At 42.5% G+C, this 21,469-nt stretch overlaps 1 protein-coding gene across 2 annotated transcripts in view; it reads right to left on the reverse strand.

The window, feature by feature from the left end:
* The window catches only part of METTL24 (methyltransferase like 24), a 45,412-nt gene that overhangs the window by 21,225 nt on the left and 2,718 nt on the right, over nucleotides 1–21,469 (reverse strand). Inside the window, exons 1-2 of one of the 2 annotated variants that reach the window (XM_064707876.1) lie at nucleotides 8,322–8,448; nucleotides 3,618–3,716 (exon numbers count right to left, since the gene is read on the reverse strand). Coding sequence is in view for 1 of the 2 variants with exons in the window: in XM_064707875.1 (XP_064563945.1) it covers nucleotides 3,618–3,716 (99 nt within the window). In the remaining variant the exon portion in view is untranslated. Of the gene's footprint in view, nucleotides 1–3,617; nucleotides 3,717–8,321; nucleotides 8,449–21,469 lie in introns of those variants that run through there. The other variant, XM_064707875.1, reaches the window with a different exon arrangement.

Here is a 21,469-nt window from a genome sequence, read left to right on the forward strand (position 1 = left end):
AGGCTTACATAATTCCCCAGAGAGCAATGCAGTTTGAAAAGCAAATAATTAAGCATTAGTACTATACCCAAATTCTTTTTTTTTTCCATGAGGAAAAGATGTTTCAGCATTCAAATTTAATTTTTTTTTCAAACCTTGGAATGGATTCTGCACCCTGAATAATGTTAAAATCAAGACTGCAATTACAAAGTTGCAGCATCTCTGCAATGAGTACCTTACCTAGAGTGTCCTGGATCTCAGCTCCAGAATGGATTTAATCTTTACCCCAACACATGCCCTCTCCAACAACAAAGGGATTTAAGCAAGTGCATAACTAAACAGAGGAATCATAGCATGTGTGTCCGTGCTGAGCTGGCTTGGACATCTGGAGTCTAAAGCCAGGATAAAAGCCCTGCTAAAGAAGAGATAGAGACCCTGCAGGGAGGGACACCATAAGTCAAAGCCCTTTTACAGACCGAGAAAGCAAAGACTGAAAATGCACTGGTTCATCAGGGTGTCAAAAATCACTGAGGGGTGAATTCAGCTTAGCCAGCAGCTGAGCAGCAGCCTGGAACAGCCAAACCCACGGTGACTGAGCCAGCAAAGCCATGGCCCTGTGAGTGACACCCCACAGAGGAGCCCCTGCCTGCAGCACCAGCTCTGCCATCCATCCAGAATTTCAGAATTTCCAGAATTTCACCCCCAGGCCACCACTTGCACTCCACCTTCTTTCTCCAAACCCCCTCTGGAAGAGGCAGGCACAGAGCTGGGGAGTGCTGCACCCTTTGCAGAGCACAGGAGCCAGAGCAGAGCAGTGGATAGAGAGCTGGTACAATTCGTACGGCTCTCACTGTAGCACTGGCAAGGAGGCAAGGGGAAGCAGAAGGAAGCACCAAAGCTGTGGCTAATTCTGCCCAGGAAAGGCTGCACTGCTCTGCACCAGCATCAGCAGCCACAGCTTGTTCTTGAAGGGCTCCTCAACCCACGCAGCCTGGCCATCAGTCAGGGCTCGCAGGGCACAGGTTGCTACCAGAGAAGAAAGAGAAGATTTTTGCAGAGAAGAAAGCAAAGATGAGAAGAGCTGCAGGATCTCAGCTGGGCCATCAGGATGAAAAGTTGTTCTTTGGGCCCAGTACCAGCCCTGGCTGCAGGAATGGGAGCTGGCACTGTTAAAAAGGCAGCAACTAAAATGGTGGAAAGGACAAAACCAGGTTAAATTACAGTCCTAAACAGAGTGTTCTCATCTTGCTCCTTTCCTTCTTCTACAGCAGACTGCAGAGGCTCGGTTCTCATTCCTAGCCAAACTAAAAAGCACTGCTCTGCTCTCACCTGGAACCACAGAAATGAAACAATTTTACACAGAGGTGAGAGCAAAATCTGGAACCCAGCCGTTAATGTGGCACTCTTCACCACATACTTTATAACAAGTAAATAAAATTCTCATTCTTTAAGAAGTGTATGCTCTGAAAGATCTTTACCTGGAGCTTTACATTCTAAGAGCTGCACACTGCATCATCACCTCCCTGCTCCTCCTTGGCTCATAATTCCCATGGAAAAGTCACAAAAGCAAATACAGCATCTCTTCATGCTGTTCCCAGGATTCACAAAGTTTTAAGCAATGATTTGCTCTGCACCCCACTTCCCATTTCCCTTCAGTCACATAACAATCAAGGAATAAATGGCACTGCAATAATAAGCACTAATTTAAGACACAGAAGAATAATGTACTCTCTGCAGAAAACTAAGATTCTGCAACGCTGCCACTTAATTGACTCATGGCATTATGAGCAATTACAACAGAGTTTGAGGCAATTTTAACAGCACTTGCTACTGAATAGCTCTTGCTACTGAATAGCTCTTGCTATTAAAAATAAAAAAAACAAAACCAAACAACAACACCAACAACAATTTTTTAAAAAAACCAAACAGAAATCAAACCCTGAACCTGCCTTTAGCACCATCATCAGTCTGATGCATGATTTATTGATGCACTGAGCTCGCATCCTCTTCTGGGCTTCTGCTCACTGCTATTGTACAAATAGCAGCACAAGAAAAAGGCTTCTGATGATAAAATACCAGCACTGAAAATGCTTTTTCTGGCCACACCTTGACCCTGCTGACATGGCACCTTCCTGCTCCAGCAGTTTGAGCCTTTCTACACTAATGGCATGGGGCTGAACTTTGGCACAGCAATTAGTAGACACTTGCTCAGCAAACAAGGAAAGTGACATCCCATGCCTGTCTACATAAGCAGGATGCCATTTTCAGAAGTGCTCATACCAGTCATGGTGTTATCCCATCAGTTACTCATCTTGTAACATCTGCCAGGTCAGGAACATGGATTCCTCCCGTTTTTTGTTTTCACTTATGCTTATTCCCCCAACCAGTGTCAGTTACTCTGGGAATGAAGCTTCTCGCTGAGTGTGTCAAAAGCAATAAACCCTCTGTTAATTGATGTCCTTGTAGGCTTTGACCCCACTAGTGGAGTTTAGCAGCATCTGCCACTGTTTATTAAGTTGCTGAGATGAAGGATGTTTTCAAACTTGATACGTCTGCCACAGTGTAAACTTCTGCACAACAGAACAAGCAGTTCTACACACATCTCTTGCTGTCCCACAAGCATGATCTCGCCTCATGCCCTCTCAGTGCTGGCATGAGTGGCAACAGAGATGTCATTTTATTGAGAATTTAGCCAATTCTCCACAAGCTGGAGAATACATGAACACCCTATCTTCTTTTTTAGAGGTTTTTCAAATTATCTCAGCCTCAAAAGCGCTGCATTAGCAAAGAATTTCATACGTGAATGACATTTCAGTGATGCTGGCACCTGGGGCTTTTTGCTGTTCTTCAGAGTAAGTAATGATGCTGTCAGCTCTCTATTCAAGGGTCAATTGCTGATAGACCAGGTACCAAAAGCATCTGCCCTGTTGGAATTGTGAGCATCCAGCACCTTTTCCATTTTTTTCTGACAGGAAATTCATACACAGATGCTGTTGTGCATAAGTGATGGCTCTGTTAAAACACGATGGCCCATGAATTTCCATGTATGCTGAACGATGGAAGAATCCATCAGCACAACCTGGATTTGGAAATGCCATATTTTAAAAAGCACATACACCCACCAATTTCCATGGCTGTTGTTTTGTCCTGAAAATATCAATATTCTATTAGTATCTTTGAGACAACTTGTCCAACTTAGGGTCTGATGCCTTGTTCTCATTTTACTGGGAACCTCAACTGTTTTCTTTTGGAGTAAAATGAGCCTGCTTATCATACTATTATTGAGAGGTGGAGAGGTTGAATATACTCCCTTGATACAGAGTGCTCTGTATTTTTCCATCTGAGAAGGAGAGAGGGGAAAGAGAGAGAGAGAGAAACACCACATCTAGAATTTCAGTCATACCGTACTCCTGTCAGGACACAAACCCATTTGGAAATAAATAACATGGAAATAATGCATTCTTTCAAACCTGTGTTTTGACCTTTATATTCATGTTGACCATCAGTGCTAAGTTAAGCAACTTTAGAAATAAATCAGTTTCAGAAAGGTTTGGTGCGAGGTTAATTCCTTAGATAGGAGGGGAAAATCTGCACCAGGCAAAGTGTTTTCTAAATGGAGACTGAAAGAAAAAACCTACCTGAGAAGTGCTAATGTACTTTAGGAATCTTGAGGCCTCATAGTTGAGGGAAGGGGTTGGACTTGCCCATGGTTGTAGTTCAATGTGCCACCTTACAGTCTGTAAAACAAAGCAAAACAAAAAACACCTTAAAGGCACTGCAAGCATAAATTACATGGGCTAATAAGCTAAGGAGACTTAATTTCAAACTAAAATCGCTTCCTGTGGGCTTGTCTACACATGAAAAACATTTCAGAACAAAGCAGGGTTTCAACTACAGTGAAGAAGCATCTAACCATGATTCAAAATTATCAGCTTTGAAAGCAGATGCAGGTAACTCAGAAAGAAAGTGCTCCTCATCCAGGATACATGTGTTAACCCAATTATTCTAGGACACCCAAGTAAGCTGGGAGAAATGCATGAAGAAAACCAAGATCTAAACAACCAAATCCAACATCAAAACAGTTCAAAATAGTGATATTATTTTAATTTCATATCTCTCAGGTATGAATGTCAACCGAAAGAAGAACTTGGATTGCAAACACTAATCACCAAAGGAAACCCCTGCAAGCAACCTGTTTTCTTTCTTAAGATCTAGACTTTATTGAGAAAACAAGCTCCTTGTGGACTTTGAGAAAAGCCCTCTTCCTCTCCCATGCTTGCCTGACAGATATGCCAGAATTCTTTGTTCCCCTGGAAAAATGAAAGTGTGGCTGCCTGTAGCCCTACCACTCCTCATTTACACAGCCCCAAGGAAGTAGCTTTGGTGGGTGCTTTCTGCAGTCCCTCAGCTCTGAATTTCAGGGATCCTGTCAGCTTTTCCAGAAACACTTCCCACGTAGAGTGGGGCAGAGAAGGCCTTTCAGACACGTGCTTGCAGAGCAACAGGGCTCTGTGCTCCCATCTGCACCTCCTTCCCCAAATTCTGCCCACTGTCATGCTGGGAAGTTTAGACTTGTCATCTCTTGCCCTCAAGTAGATAAAAATACAAGCACGGTGTTAAGCTGTACTAAATCAAGATTGATTCCTCGTGGCCTTTCATCTCCAGGCACCATAACTCACTTCTACGCTCGGGCAGGTACTATCAAGCTTCCCTTTAATCATCCTCAATTAACTGAGCTTCCATAGTGGACAGGATGGGGTTTCTCCCTCAAAGGCTTATGCTGGCATTCAATAAACTACAATCAGAAGCCCCACTCGGGATTCCCACAGGACTGTATTTCAGATGGAGCCCTGGAAAAAGGGGCAGGAGAGAGCAATCAGCTGGAGAGGATGGAGGCAGACAGGTGAGCTCCCAGACAGGGTTGGTCTGTGGCACCACAGAACAGCCAGCACAGTGACAGCAGGGATCCTCTGATGCCAGAGAGGAATGCAGGAAAGAGAAGGTAAAATTAGAAAAGATTATTAAAGGGGGCCACCAGACCAGATGGTGTTTGCCTTGAGCTGGTATCATGAATTGGTATTTTTGCAGTCTAAGTAAACATAGTCTACAGTGAATGTAAGCCAGGGAGTCTGCATGAGGTTTGTTATTCTTTTAGGGGTTATTTTTCAGATTTGTTATGGATTTTGGGTTGTTTGGGGTTTTGGGGGGGGTTTTGGTTTTTGCTTTTTTTTTAAAGAGGTGCTGAAAAGAATATTGAGGTTTTTTTCTACCCCAAAAGCAGACAAAAGTAGCATTTCTCACCCTGAAACTTCCTGCCTGCAGCAAACTTGGACTCCTACACTCTGCACAGCATGAGCCTGGAAGTAAGCTAGCAAGCCAGCTCTGCAGCTGCATGTCCCCCTGACCTCTGCTTGCAGCAGGCAGCCTGCAAACAGCGAACAGCAGGAGGATAGGTGCACACCAGGGAGGGAAATTCGTGTAATCTTTCAGAATGAGTCACAGTTCACACGGCTGAATAACGTTTGCAATGACAGGAATGCTGCTGTTTCAACAGGCTTGAAAGCTGAAATGAAAATGAAGACTGACAACCGTTTTCAGAGGAAAAAAAAAAAATCAACCAGCTAAACAAAAAACCAAACAAACCAAAAAAAAAAAAAACAACAACCCAAACCAAATAAAACCACCAACCACCCAGATACCTACATATCTATGCCCAGTTATTTTGAAATCTATTTGTGTGAGAAGTAGCTGAAGTAGCTCATTAAGGACAGGAATTGCAGGGTGACCATTGTGGACTATTCAGCAAGAATTCCTTCTGCACAGAGTTGACAGGGAAGAAAAAAAAATCTCTATAATGAACCACATGAATGAGATTCTTTTTCAGCAGAGTGCAATGTCCAAGGGCCACTGCAGCTTACACTCGGATTCTTAAAATCTTCAAGATGATAAACTGCCTTCCCACTGTCTGCAAACTATTGATAAACACATGGAAATGAAATAAAAACCCCAGTGACTTACTAATGCAGTTTCACTAAAAAATAGTGGGGGGATGGAGTGGGGGGGAAGGGGGAAAGGAAAAAGAACAGAAAGACATGAAGCTTTTGTATAGTTCTTTAAATTTCGGAGCAGTGCATAAATGCTACTTTTGTGACAGGGATCAGACCCGAGGCTCCTGTTTGACAGCAATGCTTCTCAAACTTCACACTTGGTGCCTGGCTCCTTGGGAAGCAGCAGCCTATTTCCATTCACTAACGAACACACGGGAGAGTCCTGCTCCCAACACCTCCTGACACCCCTACAGGGTGCCTCAAGAGCTGCCTCACAATAAGATTCACAGACAATGGACAGGGGTGAAAATCCAACACATCTCTGGGGCTGGGTGCACCCCTGCCCCGAGGGTAACTCACAAATGTTGGTGATGCATTTTGGGCATGCTCAGGAATACAAAATATCCTCCTGAAGGAGCTGTTCCATAGGTACATTCATAGCCTTTGTTTATAGCTTTCCAGGTAATTTTCAGCCTGGTTCATAGCGTTTCCATGTAAGCCTCCTCAAATAAACTCTACAGATGCTTTGTGAAAATCAGGTATATCCCTGATAAAAAATGATCCTTATTTGAGGAATTTTCCCCTCTCTTGACTGTGCAATTTTGTTTACTCAGAGCAAACCGAAGTAGGGCATCATGATTTGGGTTTTCCCACCACTATCATGGAAATCCCCAGAATGACTGAGGACAGGTCCCTGTGGCTGCTGAACAAACAGGCTGAGATGCAGCTCCTTTCACAGAGGGCTTTACAGCAAGAGGAGCAGAGGAGCTATTACAGCCCAGATTGTACAGCTCTGGATATGAAATTCAGACAGGCTACCCAGGAGGAGCCAGAAAATGGGTGCAGACAGTCTGCATTTTTGCCCATCACCATGGCTGTGTTCTCTTCCTAGGATAAGGATTCATCCAACCAGACACCATGACTGCGTTTCCCAAACATCAACATACCCATATTCCACAACATAAAGACATGACAGTAAAGACATGACAGTAAACTTTCAGTACCTGGAAAGTTACAATGGCACTTAAAAAACTATCATACTGAGTATCTTAAAGTATCCCTCTGTACATAGCTTCACTTATGGACACATCAATTGAAATTAGCACTGTAAGAAAAATCAAGCTTCAGCAAGACTTTATCACAACCACTGGTCAGACACTGACTTCAGCTACCCCTGAAGGTAATGGATATCCAGAAACTGTTATTCAGAGTGGTGTCTAAATTTTCACCACGTGAGATAACCATAGAGAAAATAATATCTTAAAGCAATGCCACAGCTTTGTTGGGAAAACTAGGATGCATTTGAAGGTCTGATTTTTCTTCCAGGTACTTCACACTTAAGGATAAGGACTGATGTTTCCTTCAGACCAATCTCACAATAATCTGCAGAGACTTCTTTCTGGAGACCACTTTTTCCTAAATTTTTTTCCCCCTCATAGCCATCTGTGATAGTCATTTGATAGTCCCTTAATAACCTGTAGTATATATGTGATATACTTTTAAACTGTCATTTAAATCTGTCCTAAAAATCTGAACTCATAATATGGAATTAATTTAAGTCAAAATGTGCAAAGGGCTCACAAACCAGCAGGTCTAGGATTGTAGGTCTGCCAAATGTTTGGCTTTTCCAGCCTAAACTTACGCACAAATAATTAAATTCTTTCCAGACCAATCCTAGTTTTAGTGCACTAATTCAAAAAGCCCAACCCCTTCCTTCCCTTCTGCTTACATTTGAAAGGGAATTAGTAAGTTTTTCATATTTCCATCTTTTTTAACTCAGCAGCTGTTTCTCCTCCTTTTTAATCTCCTTCCTTTTTAGCAGCCAATTAAAATACAGAAACATATTAGCCATTTTTGTAAACAAAATTTCGGGTATCCCATTGCCCTGCCAAGCAGTCTGTTGCTTATAAAGAAGAAACAAAAGACTTGTCAATATATACACAGATGCCTTAAGTAAATCCTCCAATTAAATCGTGCAACAATTTAATTTTTTACATCTGAGGCAGGACCAAATGCGAGTGGAAATCATTTGTGGCAATAAATTCCATCAAGAACTGTAAATATTTGCCAGCCATAGAAACAAATGACATGCACATCTTCATCTCCAATTACTCTGCCTGTGTACTTCAGCAGAACAGAACCTGCTCATGGGTGAAATTTTGCAGGGATTTTATCAGTTTGAAAGGCAATGCATGGGATTCAGATTCAGGCTGCAAAACTTCAGACATCTACATGGCAAATTTATTAGATTGCTTCCTTGAAGGCTGTTGTCCTCTTATGGTAAATCTTCCATACCTTCTGGGTGATTTCTCATGGGCAACTCCTCACAGCACTGATTCCTTATCAACATAGCCAACAAACTCCATCTTGCTTCGCAGCACAGGCAACAAACTCCAAGTCTCTTCTCCACCAGCTAACTCACTCTTCTGTAGCACTCTTCTTCTTACTGGACACAGCTGTGGCCTATTAAGGGCAGGCCTGTTCCTAATCTTTGGTGATTAGTACAGCTGCAACTCCTCAGGTGTGAGCCTATATTTCTGCACTATATTTTCTTACCTTCTATCCCTCCACAGAAGGCTTGGCCTTGTGAGAACAGATTGCCTCCAGATACAATTTACAGAGCTCGGACATAATTTTATTTGTGGTCCCTCTCAAGCACCTGTGGCCTTAAGCATATTAGTTTATTGTGGTGATACTGTTTGAGGTTTTTCCCTCAATTCCAAAGCACCCTGAATAGTGAAAGCTGCGTGCTGCAGCCCACACGAGCCCTGGCTTTGCAGGACACGCCAACGCCCCACCAGGGACACGCAACCAGCGCAAGGCCTGCTAAGGGCAGTGGGAGGGCTCTGAGGGTGGAGGCAGCCAAACCAGGCCCACTGCTCCTCTTGCTGACAGCACAGAGCAGCTTCAGCAGCAGAGAATCCCTCATGAGCACCCATGTTTAATTTCAGAGGCAATTATCTGGGTGACTCCCAGGGAGAGCCAGGGGAATAGAAACACTTGTGCATGCAGACAGCCATCAGCTCAGCTCCCACAGTGGGCTGGGGAGTCAAGTTATTTGACAGGACAGATGAGGCAGACAGGATCTTAAAGGGATGATTCATCTCACTAGAGAATAGACATATAAAATATGTAAGGTGAGTCAAGCACTGGAAAAGTCCATGTCTCTCCATGACCTGCAAAGGAAGCCTGAAGGATGTGCTCAGGAACACTTACACCACAGACCCTCAACAACACAGAAGAGAAACCCCAGACCAGACATTCACACAGCCCATGCTGCAGAAAAATGTGCATTTTAGAGGGCTGAGGCTGTTCTTTAGCTATGAGCCTAAAGCAACATTTAGCTGCACTTTATCCTTCAGCAGGATTGAGTAATTCCTGGTTTATGTTTGGAGCAGCAGTATGTGGCACAAGTAAAACAAACTCCACCTAAAAGCGGAGGTATCAGTAGGAAAGAACAAGCATGCCTTCAGCCTTGGCACAGACCTCCTTGAGAAGGCCAATTCATACAGTCCCCTTTAGCTAAATGGAACCAGCACCATCAGGGCTCAAAGGCACACACGTAAAATCCTGCTCCTCACATGGTTACTGAGGAGCAGCAGGGACACACACAGGCTCAGCCAGCTGTAATTTAAAACACAGGCTTGCAAAGTGACTGACTCATATTTAAAGCTCTGAGTGAATTAATTTCCAACACAACTGGCTTTATAGATATTCCATACCTGCATGTCTGAACTGTTTCTTTCCTTTTTTTGCTCCTTAATATTATTTTCTTTTTTTCTTTGCAGTTTGTCTTTCTTAAACATACGAGGTTTTCTCTTAAGAACCCATAGTGCAAAACTTGCTAATACACACCTCCTCTGCATGTGTGTGCCTGCACTGAGAGAAGAACAGTGGGTTCCCTCTGAGGCATCAGGCATTGAGGGAATCACAGGGAAAAGCAGCTGACACCTAGTCCTGCAGCCACACAAACTGAGAGTTTTCCCTCCAACAGTAAAACTCCCACACATTGCACAAAGTCCATGATGAACTGAAGAAAAAGAAATTAATACAAGAAATATTTCTATTTCTCCATGTTTCTACTTTTCTGAGTTTATCTAAGGCAGAGACATCTCTGACACCACTGCACACATGCTCAGACTTCTCCACACCCAGTCACCATCAGTTTGCTCCATCCTCTGCAGGCACCACATTGGAGCAGGCAACGAGCAGGCCACCAAGGGAGCCCCTGACACAGGCAAACTCCTGAGCTAAAAAATCTGCAGTGTGTTACAGAACCACAGAATGGTCTCTGTTGGAAAGGGCCTTTATATATCCCCCAGTACAACCCATTTCCATGGGGCACACACTCCACTAGGTCAGGTTGCCCAAAATAAACAGCACTGCCCCCAGTACAGACCCTTGATGGGCACCATTCATTACTGGTTTGTCATTTAGACATTGAGCCACTGACTACAACCAAATCCTTATCCATCTACCATCAAATCAATATCTTTCCATTTTGGCTGTGCCTAAACAACTCCCCATCCTCAGCATGTTTTAACGTGTCTTCCAGGAGGACCCACTCCATGATCTTATCCAAAGATCTGATGTTGGAACAATAAATAGGCTGAGGAACAATAGCTTTGTGCCAAGATAATCCAGCAATGTGTCACACATGCAGTCCAGCTTTCCCATGCAGGAAGGCTGCTCAGGAAAATAAATCCTGCCTATGGAAAGCAGTCCCGTGATAACAGTGCTTTCTGCATTAATGAGTGTCTGTCTTAAATTCAGATGGGTTTCCAACACGATCTGTATGTGGAGAATTCTATGTCTGGACATGTGTGTTTAATTTTGTGGAAAAGGGAATGTCTAGGATGCACTTAAGTCTCCCCTAGGTCCTCACTCTCTGTGCATCATCTTTTCCAAGTCTCTGCAGTGCAGCACACATTTGTCTGCCTGGAAGCAGGATGTGAGTGCTGGAAGAGTCAATTTAGGAAGCTCCAAACATCACCCAGAGGGCTCCACTTAAAAGCAGTTTATCAGTACTTGCTTCGTAAGGCTCCAGTTTGTACCAGTAAGTAAAACTCTTAGACTTAGCAGGCAAAAGGAAAAAAAGGCAAAGAATTACGTTGAAATGAAGAAAACTATTTTCTGACATCAATTCTCATTAGAAAAGCTTTCTGTCACTGCATGGTAATTGAAACCAAGTCTTCACTCTAGTAAAGCAAGTCAGTCTGAACATGAATACATAACAACCCCTGAAAAGACAGCAATCACCAAGAATTTCACCTCTGCTTTCCTTTTGTTAATATTGATGCTTATTTTCTGCTCCTTTTGCTTCTCATTTCCCATCTGAAGGTGTGAAAAGGAGCCACATCCATACAAATTACTGCTCTAGGGGCAACTGCTGCCCTTACCTGCCGGCAGCTGCACTAGTTACCTCCATGTAAAACACCAACAACTTCAATGCCCTGGGAGATTCTGTGTTTCACACACAAAGCCCACACTCAAGCTCTCTCCAACTGTATTTTCAGGTTTGTCTTTTCCCCTAACAACGATCTCAAAAGAAAAGCATGCACAGAAAAAAAAGGCAGGCATTGATTTGAAGTGACAGAATTTACATCACTTTAAGAATCAAGAAATGGATTTGGTGAAATAAAGAGCAGCTTCCAAAATTAACAGGAGGAAGCCAGATCTGTAGAGGAATTTAGGTGACTAATGCTCCAGTGAATTCAAATAGTAACCCTGAATTCCCCAGGAAAGGTATTGGGATATTGGGGTATTGGGAGCTTACTTGCCAGGTTTATTTTAGCCACTCTGGACACCCCTGTAAATTCACCATCACCCCTAGTGCAGGTTTGGGACTTACAGGAAGCAGGGTTTCAGAAGACTTGCCAAAATAATAATTTGCAAGTACTTATGAATTCAGAAAGCATTGCATCTAATTCATAATTTACACAGCATAACTACCACTCCTCACTACCTCTGAGAAATAAATCCCTGCAGCCAAATGATCTGGGGGCTGCAGGGGTAGGAAAGGGCAATGCTGCACTGGGGAACCTCTCCTCAGGCATTCAAAGGTCACCAGAGACCAACAGCTCTGCCACTGCAAATCCCAGCAACATATGGGAGAAATGCACATTTATTAAAAGAGAGATTGATTTTACTCTAAGAGACATACAGCTTTGAAAATAGCCAAGTGAGATTGCTTTGCTACAGTTCTAAAATAAAATAAATAAACTGGGCAGCAGCATTCCTGCGCTATCCAGAGGCTGACAGCATGATAATATATCTAATGGAGATAAAACCAGGAGCCAAAACAGATTGAAATTTATGGAAGTAAATTCTCAAAACTGCTTAAGCAGCTCAATCAGCTGAATTCCTTCCAGTGCCCGAATGCCTTTGCCAACACTTAAGGGTAACAGCAAGAAACAGATACAGCAACCACTGGTCACTGCTTGTCAAATTCAGTTTCTTCTAAGCAGAGGCAAGACCGTGGTTTCAGCCTGTATTCATTACTGCTTTAGCTGAAGTGCACTGGCTGAGAAATATGGAGATGTCATAATCCATTCAATAAAGGAAAAAAGCTATTTTCCTCTAGGTTGACTTCACTGCAAAATTTAAACCATAGAATACAAAAAAAGGAATTCATCAGTAAATACTGCACTAGCCAGATAAGCTGAGTTTATTTTGTGCAAGTTCCAGCACTCTAACTATGATTTACATAGAGGGATGCCTCTGGCAGTTTATCCTCTGACTTCAGAGCCTCTGCCTGAGGCTAAGAACTGGGGAAAAAGAAGGTGCTTTAGAGTAAAACCAATGCTTTCACACAAATAAGAGCATTTCACACTTGTGCAGCCTTCTCTCCCATCCAAGTGGAATGCAAATATCTAAACAGAAATGGTCCACCACACCTTCTAGACTAAAGGGAGATATGAAGTTTTAGAAAACCCCTTCCTCTCCTGGGTAAGGACCAGGACAACCCTCTGTGCCCAGGGAGCAGGAGAGGGCACCATTTGTCACTATATGTCTATAATTTCATAAAAGAAGTAAATACCAACTCTTATCCATGGGTAAACCAAAAGGCTGAGTAACTTCTACAGGTATTTGGATTTCAGAGTGTAAAACCCTAAGGCAAGACAGATAGTATTTACAGTATTTACCCTAAGGCAAGATAGACAGTATTTACAACAGGTGCTGAGGGTACTGTTCCTTCAACCCACCATCAGTTCACTTGGTTGAACTGGGTTTTACTGGATAGCCAGGGAAGATTCAAAAACCCAAACTCCACTTTTTTCTTCTTTAACTCCTTATTTCATAAAAGCATTAGGTAATGGAGTTCCACAGAATGAAATGTATTCTAGCTTTAAACATATTCCCTTCTTTTTTTTTTTTAATATGGATTAGTGCCCTTGGTCTAGAGCTATGTAAAAGTCTTCCAAATAAAATAAAACTGTGTTGGGCAAGTAGTTCCCTCTGTCTAGAAAGGAAACAACAGCTGGCTTACAAGTTGTTAGGATTTTAAGTACAAAATGATACATTTATTTTCTGGTCTATAGAGAAGAAAATCAAGCTCATTTCAAAGCACACAAATTCATCACAATCCCATGGAGGATGGGCTTGGGCAAATATGTACCATCCTCTTTAATCAAGGATATTTTCCAATGTTTTATCACTAATTCTGAGCATTACACAGATGAAGTACTGAAAAACTACATGGTTTGACCCTGAACTCATGATGCACCACAATTCCCATGGATTTCATAGTGAATAATAATTGCAAGATCAAACCATTAATCAAGACGTTTAATGAAGTAAAAACACATCAGCTCAGCAGCAACCAATTGACACATAATTGCTTCTCCTTTAATTTTCTCAAAAGAGGGACGGAAAAGGAACACAATGTTGCTGCTTTGCCCTATTCAAGATGAAACAAAGTTCATTTCTTTGAAAGTTTCAGTACTGCAGAACAACCATAAGGAACGCCCAAAGAGACGGCACCAGTATTAAAAATTTTGGGGATTTTTGGACAGCTTACCCTGTGGTGTTTACCTATCGGATAAATCTCACTCCTCCACTAGTGCTGTCCACTCTGCAGGGAGCAGGAAGGATTTGGAATGGATCCCTATAATTTTGAGGCTTCTAAGTGGCAGATATCTTCTAACATTGCATGCCATATCAATAGACATTGCCATCTGGTCCCCCTAACATTTCAAACAGTGTCTCTTTGTAAAATATGAAAGAGGATACTAAAAAAGGGCACTGACTTTGAAGCTCCCAGTTGATTATTTGACTTAGCTAGCTGCTAGGAGAAGAATGAGGAAGAGGGCTGGGGATGGATGAGGCCAAGAAGGGGACGCCAAAACAGCAACAGCAACTCTGTGTTGTTAATGTCTGCTGGTTCTAACATAATTTTCAAATGCACACCTTTCCCAATGAGGTCCAGCCCCTGGCACATCACTGATATTTGCTTCTCTGCAGTAATTTTGGCCAGCAGAACAAGGTGCCACAGACACACACGCACACTCAAAAAGTGACCCTACCTCATCAAAACTAATAGCAAGAATGGATTTTTAGCAATATCCCTAAGACAAACAAGTTGCCTATCAGGGTCTTGTACATGTTTCCGTGTTAAACTCTCAAGGCCATAGATTTATATTCCACAGGCCAAGAAGGGCAAAGGTTTCAATTCCTTCAATTTGCAGAAGCCACAAGGTCAGTCCTGGAAAGAACTCAGAAACCTCTCTCTTCCAGAAGAACTCACAGCACTGCACCTGGAGCTGCATCTGAAACCTATCAGAAAGTGGAACCCAAAGTAAACTTCAGTGGGTCACTTGCTAAACGAGCTGTTGGTCAGCTCTTTCTTCCACAAGCACGTAAACCCAGAGATTCTCTATACAAAATCTGAAGCAGCTGGCTTGACTTGACTGACCCAAGAGACTCCAAAAGCCAATGGCCCGCTGCATAGTCCTCCTGGTCCTACACTGCCAGAGACAAGAGAAACCCCCATTGCACGATGGGGAGAGGTGCAGCAGGAATGATGTTTCTCACAAGTGCCCCAGATTTGGGATTTACAAAATCACAACATGTCGAAGGAAGGGGACCAGGACACCAGTTGGTTCATCACAGGCCCTCAGGTCCGGTCTGGTCCCGGTCCCTCAGGTCCTTCAGGTCCAGTTTATTGAAGAAAGTATCAAACACTTATACAGCAAATAATAAGCTTATGAATATTCTGTAAGCCAAGCAATCTATTGGTTAAACTATACCATTAACTCTTCCTCATTCCTTAGGGGTTACATCTCTCTTTTCTCATGTCTCTTTCACTGTTTGTTATTATACTACAGCTAGGCCTCGAGGACACGCTATCTACACAGGTGCAGGACTTGGAATTAGCCACGGTTTTGTAATTTTCCATTCTCTAGCAGCTAAGTTCCCAACAACAACAATTCTTTTCTGACTCTTGAAGAACTCTGCAAAGCCATTTTCTGCAAAGAGAATGGAGAAGACTTTGGTGAGAAGCAAGATTTCTATTTTCTAACAGCTGCTGGAACTACTACATTTGTCATTACACAAAGACACAAGGAAAGGATTTTTTATTTTATTTATACATGTGTCAGGGTGGATATAAATTACAACACTAACTTTTAAAGGCTGCAAAAAAATCAGTAAAAGAGCAAAATAATCACCAAGGTGTTCCCCCAGAACCACACTCAGAACTTGTGCTTTTCAGGGGGTCAGCAAGGACCCCATCCACCCATTCTCTGACAGTGCAGTTCATTTGCAGCCAGAGCCTTTCCTGGGGGCACCTGAGCTGGATGGCACATTCAAAAGCAGCACTGCTGAAGATGGAAGAGAAGATCTGATGGGGAAACAACATGTCATTGAAAATCCAAGCCCTTTCACTTAGCATAAACACCTGGGAATATTTCTACCGTCTCCTGCTGAAATTGACCCAGTTGTTGCCACCAGAGCAAGTTCAAAATCATGGCTTTCATCTGTTACCCTAGGCATCAGTCCATTGGTGCACATGGTTTCTATTACCCTGAGGGACTGGCTAACTCAAAACAGGGCAGCACATCACCCTGTCACTTTTGTAGGCAAAAAAACTGAAAAAAAACCCCCAGCATTAGGGTGAATGTATGCATAGAGATTGCATGATACATATGCTATTTACCACAACTGAAAGAAAAATTGAATCACACCTCTTTTTCCCTCTTTTAATTGTTCCACTGAACTGCAGGTCATTTGATCTCAGACCTACAAACATGGAAGGGCTCTGGACAACATTTAATCATGCACGAAAGTGTCTTGGTGCATATCTTCTAGCTACAAAAACACTCCAGTTGATTAAATGACTCACATCCACTGCACACAGCTCTGGAGCACCGAGCAGCCATCCAAGACAAACTCAGCTCTAAGTTAATATTAGAACAAGAGATAAGAGTGGGCTGTGCTGCGGATGCCATCAAAGATTAGTGGTGGTTCACACAAACTCTTTCACTTACATGTCAAATCTTTTATCTAATCTGTGCCACGAATGGCAGCCATCACTTGCAGGCTGCAGGACAGCCTGAGCTACCACAACCAAACCAGACTTCTTGAGCAAAGGCTGGAGGTCCCTCCCTAATGCTACCTGAATCTCCAAACTCTACATCTGTTTTGTAGGAAGTGATTATGAACTCATCACGCCATCTGCACGAGTCTGCAAGGCAGATGGGAGAGGTTTTGTTCTTCACCACAGGATTTCAGTGCTGCACCCCTTGCCAGGGGCTGCTGGAGTTTTGCTCACACCAAAGATCCCCCAGCTGCACCTTGGTCTGAACTGTGGCCACAGCTCAGTGCAAGTGGCATGAGAGAGAAATCGGGCATGCTGGCACCTACCCTGCAGCCCTGAGCAGACACATCTGTGTTACCAACCTGGCTGGCTGAGTAAACACTGATGTGAACTGACTGAACGGACTGGCATGAAAACCTTACTAGCAATGAACTTAAACACTTGTCTCGTAAGAAGGTAGATAAAGGTTGGAGATGTAAAGTAAAATCCCTAGGGCTATCCAGCAGAATTTTTACCTGTTCAAATCTCTCTTTCTGGACTCCTCTCTCTCCACAGAAGGAAATTTTAGAAAAGAATGTAGGAAGATTGGCCACCTTGAGAGCAAGGAAAGCTGTGTGTCCTCAAAACTGTCCTCACTTCTTATTTCAAAACTTGAAATGTGACAAAAGATCATTTTTGTACTAACCATGCCACTGCTTCTGGGCAGTTCAGGTCACTTGGCCCTCAGAGCAGTCCCATGGAACAGTTTGAGATGAACACAGCAAACAGGAACAGGTTTTTTTTTTCTGATCTGCTGCAGCAGTTACAAAGGATTCACATTTTGTACAATGTGAACTATGTCTCTGGGTTCAAGGAAATGATGGCACAACTGTAATGGCCCCACAGAGCAAGGCATCTGCAGAATAAATTACCACCTCCATCCTTGGGCCCCTTAGAACAGAAGGCTTAAACACCTAGATTTACTTTCTTCTGTGCCACAGCAACCTAGAAAAACTTCCCTTGTCTTTATATGCCAAAAGAAAACCTTAAACTGGCATTTGAAAGACTTTGAAAGAAATCTATGCTATTGGATATAAAGCCTCATAACACTGTAATGACTTTCTAAAGAATAATATTCCCCATCAGCTTCTCAAAAATTCATGAAGAAAGAACTATTTCAGGTAATAAAAAGTGTGTAAGAATCGAGGTTATTCTTAGTAATCATTTGCCTCACAAGATTTCAAGTGACATCATTGTCAGAAAAAACATATAATTACCATTTCCTCTTTATGGTATACTATAAACACATTTCATCTGCAGTTAAAATACAATAAAAGCCCAGTATTGCCATTACTTGACTACTTGGAGAAGGATTCCTGTGTTTGGGTACTTTCTGGTACCTCAGCTGCCCTTGTTTACGGGCAGAGCTGGATGATGTTCCCCAGATTTGGTTATCAGCTGATGAAAACTGCTTTCAATAAAAGTTTATTCTTTTCTTCCAAAGACAATAACCTTGCTCAGTCTGTGCTATTAGCCTGAATATTTGAGCAAAAACAGACAAAGGCTGTTCCCCAGGTACTAACAGATTGAAGCCACAAGCTCCTATCTTGTGCTTATCTTACCAGATAAGTAACTTTGGGTTGGTTTATATTTGCTAAGAGACTTCCAAGTGCTGGAGGGAAAAAAGTTGTCAACTAGTGTCCCTTCCTCAGGGGTCCACTAAATCTTCACACAGAAAATTATGGTGGGGTCTGGTCTCTGCAGGGAGGTATTAAGCCAGGGCAAAAATTGCATATTATAGTCTTAAAAGACCCCATTACCTCTTTTTATTCCACTGATGTTAGATCATTGTTCAGGCTAAATTCCAGTTTGGTTAATCACATTGTATCTGCCAGATTGCTTCTCTAATTGCAGAGCAGGTAAATGTAGCCAGAGGGACATCAGGAGGTTGCCCTGAAGCACAAAGGAAAACATTCCTAGACCTTCCCTGTGTGGATACCCACAGTTCATATTTTTCTAAGGAGCCTTTCCATTCCTTACCAGCTGCACAGTTAAAAGATTTTCCTAATATCTTGCCTGAAAATTAAGCCAGTTACTTCTTGTCCTACTTCCAGTGGACCTAGGGAACAATCGGTCATTATGTCCTTCAAAAAAATTATTTCTTTTAGTTTGAAGAGTCTTGGCACATTCCCTCAAAACCTACTTTTCCCTATTCAAAACAAGTACCAGTACTTCAGGCTTTCCCTGCAGGCTTGCCTTCCTGCACCTCTTAACACCTTTTTCCTCTGTATGAAACCCTGTTATTAAAGAAGGTGCCCAGAAGTAGCACACTCCAAGGAATAACCAATATCCAGCTCTTCAGCTCTGCACTCCTCTGCAGCAGCATCCCAAGTGCCATCCCATCCATCAAAGGCAGAATGCTATTCACTCCTCAGCACAGCACTTAGGGAACAGCACTGCACTGTGAAGCTCATCACTCTTGGACACAGGTGGAGAGGCTGGAATAATCTTTGGAGATGCAAGAGGCCACTTGAACCCCTGTGGCTCCTGGTTTGGCTCAGCCAGGGCAAATCCAGTCCTGCAGACGCAGCCTGGTGGGACTCCCTGCACAGCTCCCAAAGCCCTGCCCTGTCAAACTCTGCTGCAATGTTAAATTGTTGCTCCAGGCACACAGAATTAATACACTTATAAAAGTTAAAACCCAATCCAAAACAGACAAGCTATTACACCATGAGATGTGGAAAGACAGATGGATAAATTTAACTTCAGAAAGACAGACGGAACAATTTACCTTCAGAATAACCAAGTTTTCTCCAAGAATTTTGGCTCTTCCTCATGAAGAGTCAGAGTAATTTCCTATAAAAGCAGTACCCAAAACTTACTGTACTTTTAAAGGTGTGAAGCCAGCTTGAAAACACTATGCATGCAATTAGGTAATGAAAACATCCACTAGATTTTTTAAACCAAATTTCTAGAAGAACTAAAAAGGACTCTTGGCATAAGCCCTACACATCACTGACACCAATGTAAATGGCACTGTCATTCTAAAGTTAAAACCCAAATGAAAATTTAAGTAAAATCTTAGCAATAGTGTAACACTAAATCAAATGAGGTTTTTATGAGCCTGCTGTATTACTAAGTGCCAAACATGTGTCATTCCACATAATTTCAAAGATATCACTCCAAAATAATTTGCAGACAATTAAAGATGAGACTGTTATCAGTCATCACTGCAGAGGAGCAGTAACCTCTTAGAAATAGTTCCTATTTAAAGAAAACCACAACCTTCAATCCAACAAGAAACAGCAAAAGATAATTAGTCTGCATTTATAATGACCCAAAAGACAAATGTATACAAGTGAAAGGAACACCTAAAAAAATATAATCTCAAAAGAGTTTTTGGTTTTAGGCAATAATACATCATGTTTCAAATTACATTATAATCCCAGGCAAAGTATACATGGGCCCAGCAGCAAAATCTTATTCTTTGCTTTTAATCACTGAAGGTAAATACTTTTATATTCCTAGATATGACATGAAAGAGCATCCAAAATAACATCAGTTTAAGTTTGGCAGCATACCACGCTCCTCACCTCCATGGAAATAAATCTGCCCAGAAGGCAAGGAATTCCAGCTTTTCTCAACCAGACTCTTCAAGAGGGCTCCTCCCAAGTTCAGTGCACAAGAGCCAACATAATCTTGTGATTGCAATTATTGTGACAGGCATTTGCTGTTACTTCAAATTCCAAATGCAATATTTTTTTTCTTTTGCTATGGCACCCTGGAATTACCTTTTAAAACACACCTCATGTCTTCCACAGTGCTCTGTGGGTATGCACCCTGCTAAGTCACTATTGCAGGAGCAGCTACACTGGGCAGAACCTGTGTGTTTCCAGGTAGCTGGAATTTCTACCTGCTGCATATGTTACCAGCTCAGTGCTTAACACAACCAGATCTTAGAATCTCCGTTTAAAAGCATAATCTTATTAGCAACAATGCAGTTTGAAGTGGGATTGTGAACTTACACCAAATACAAATGGGACTATGAACTTCCATTTGCTTTACGCTTGCAGCACAACAAAACTTGCGATTCTTCAGATGACCATCATATGCTGTCAATGCCAAATCTTGCTTGTTATTTGTCAGCAAGAGCAGCAGCATCTGCTCTCTGGTAGGCTCAACTGGGAGCAGAACAGCTGGGAGCAGCACAACTCCCTTAAGCACCGCAACAGGCAGCTCCAGCAGCTCCCAGAGATGTCACATGGCTAAATTACTTTATTCCCTGCCCCTTTCAGTTAACATTTTTATGTATGCATCTTGAGGCACAAACAGAGCTTGGAACCTTGGTGGTCAACCCTCCCCCTGCTGCACAGCCATGGTCTCCACTGCCAGAGCCTCACCAGCGGTCAGGAAAAGCTCAGACAGTTTCCTGCAGACTTAGGGACCATTTATGGACAAGAGTCCATCTTTCCCATCCTCTGTCTTTTTTTTTTTCCTCTTTTGGTGGTGTTGGTGTTGGTTGATGACTGCAGTTGTGCTTGGAAAATAAATAACACAGCCCTGCTCAGGAAACTTCAAAGTGATTCAAAGCAGGCACCAAATAATTTCCTTGTGTGCTTCTGCAATTTATTTTTTTTATACAGCCACAAAGTAGGATATTCAGCTTCATCTATGGAAACACTCTGTTCATCAGTCTTCTGCATTAATTCAGTGATGTAAGTGTGAGCAGAGCTATAACCTAGAGGCACTAGGAAAACAGAGCAAAGTCTGGCCTTGCTGATTTTTCCTTGCTGCCATCCTGCTGGCTCACACATCCCAATATAGTCCAACATCATCCCCATAAACAGCAGGAGAGAAAAAACTCCTGTACCTGAAAGTCTCTGCAGGCTTTAAGAATGGACTGATAATAATTTATGGACAGACAGAA

This window comes from Zonotrichia leucophrys, chromosome 3 (assembly GCF_028769735.1).
Source record: "Zonotrichia leucophrys gambelii isolate GWCS_2022_RI chromosome 3, RI_Zleu_2.0, whole genome shotgun sequence".
Lineage (NCBI taxonomy): Eukaryota > Metazoa > Chordata > Aves > Passeriformes > Passerellidae > Zonotrichia > Zonotrichia leucophrys.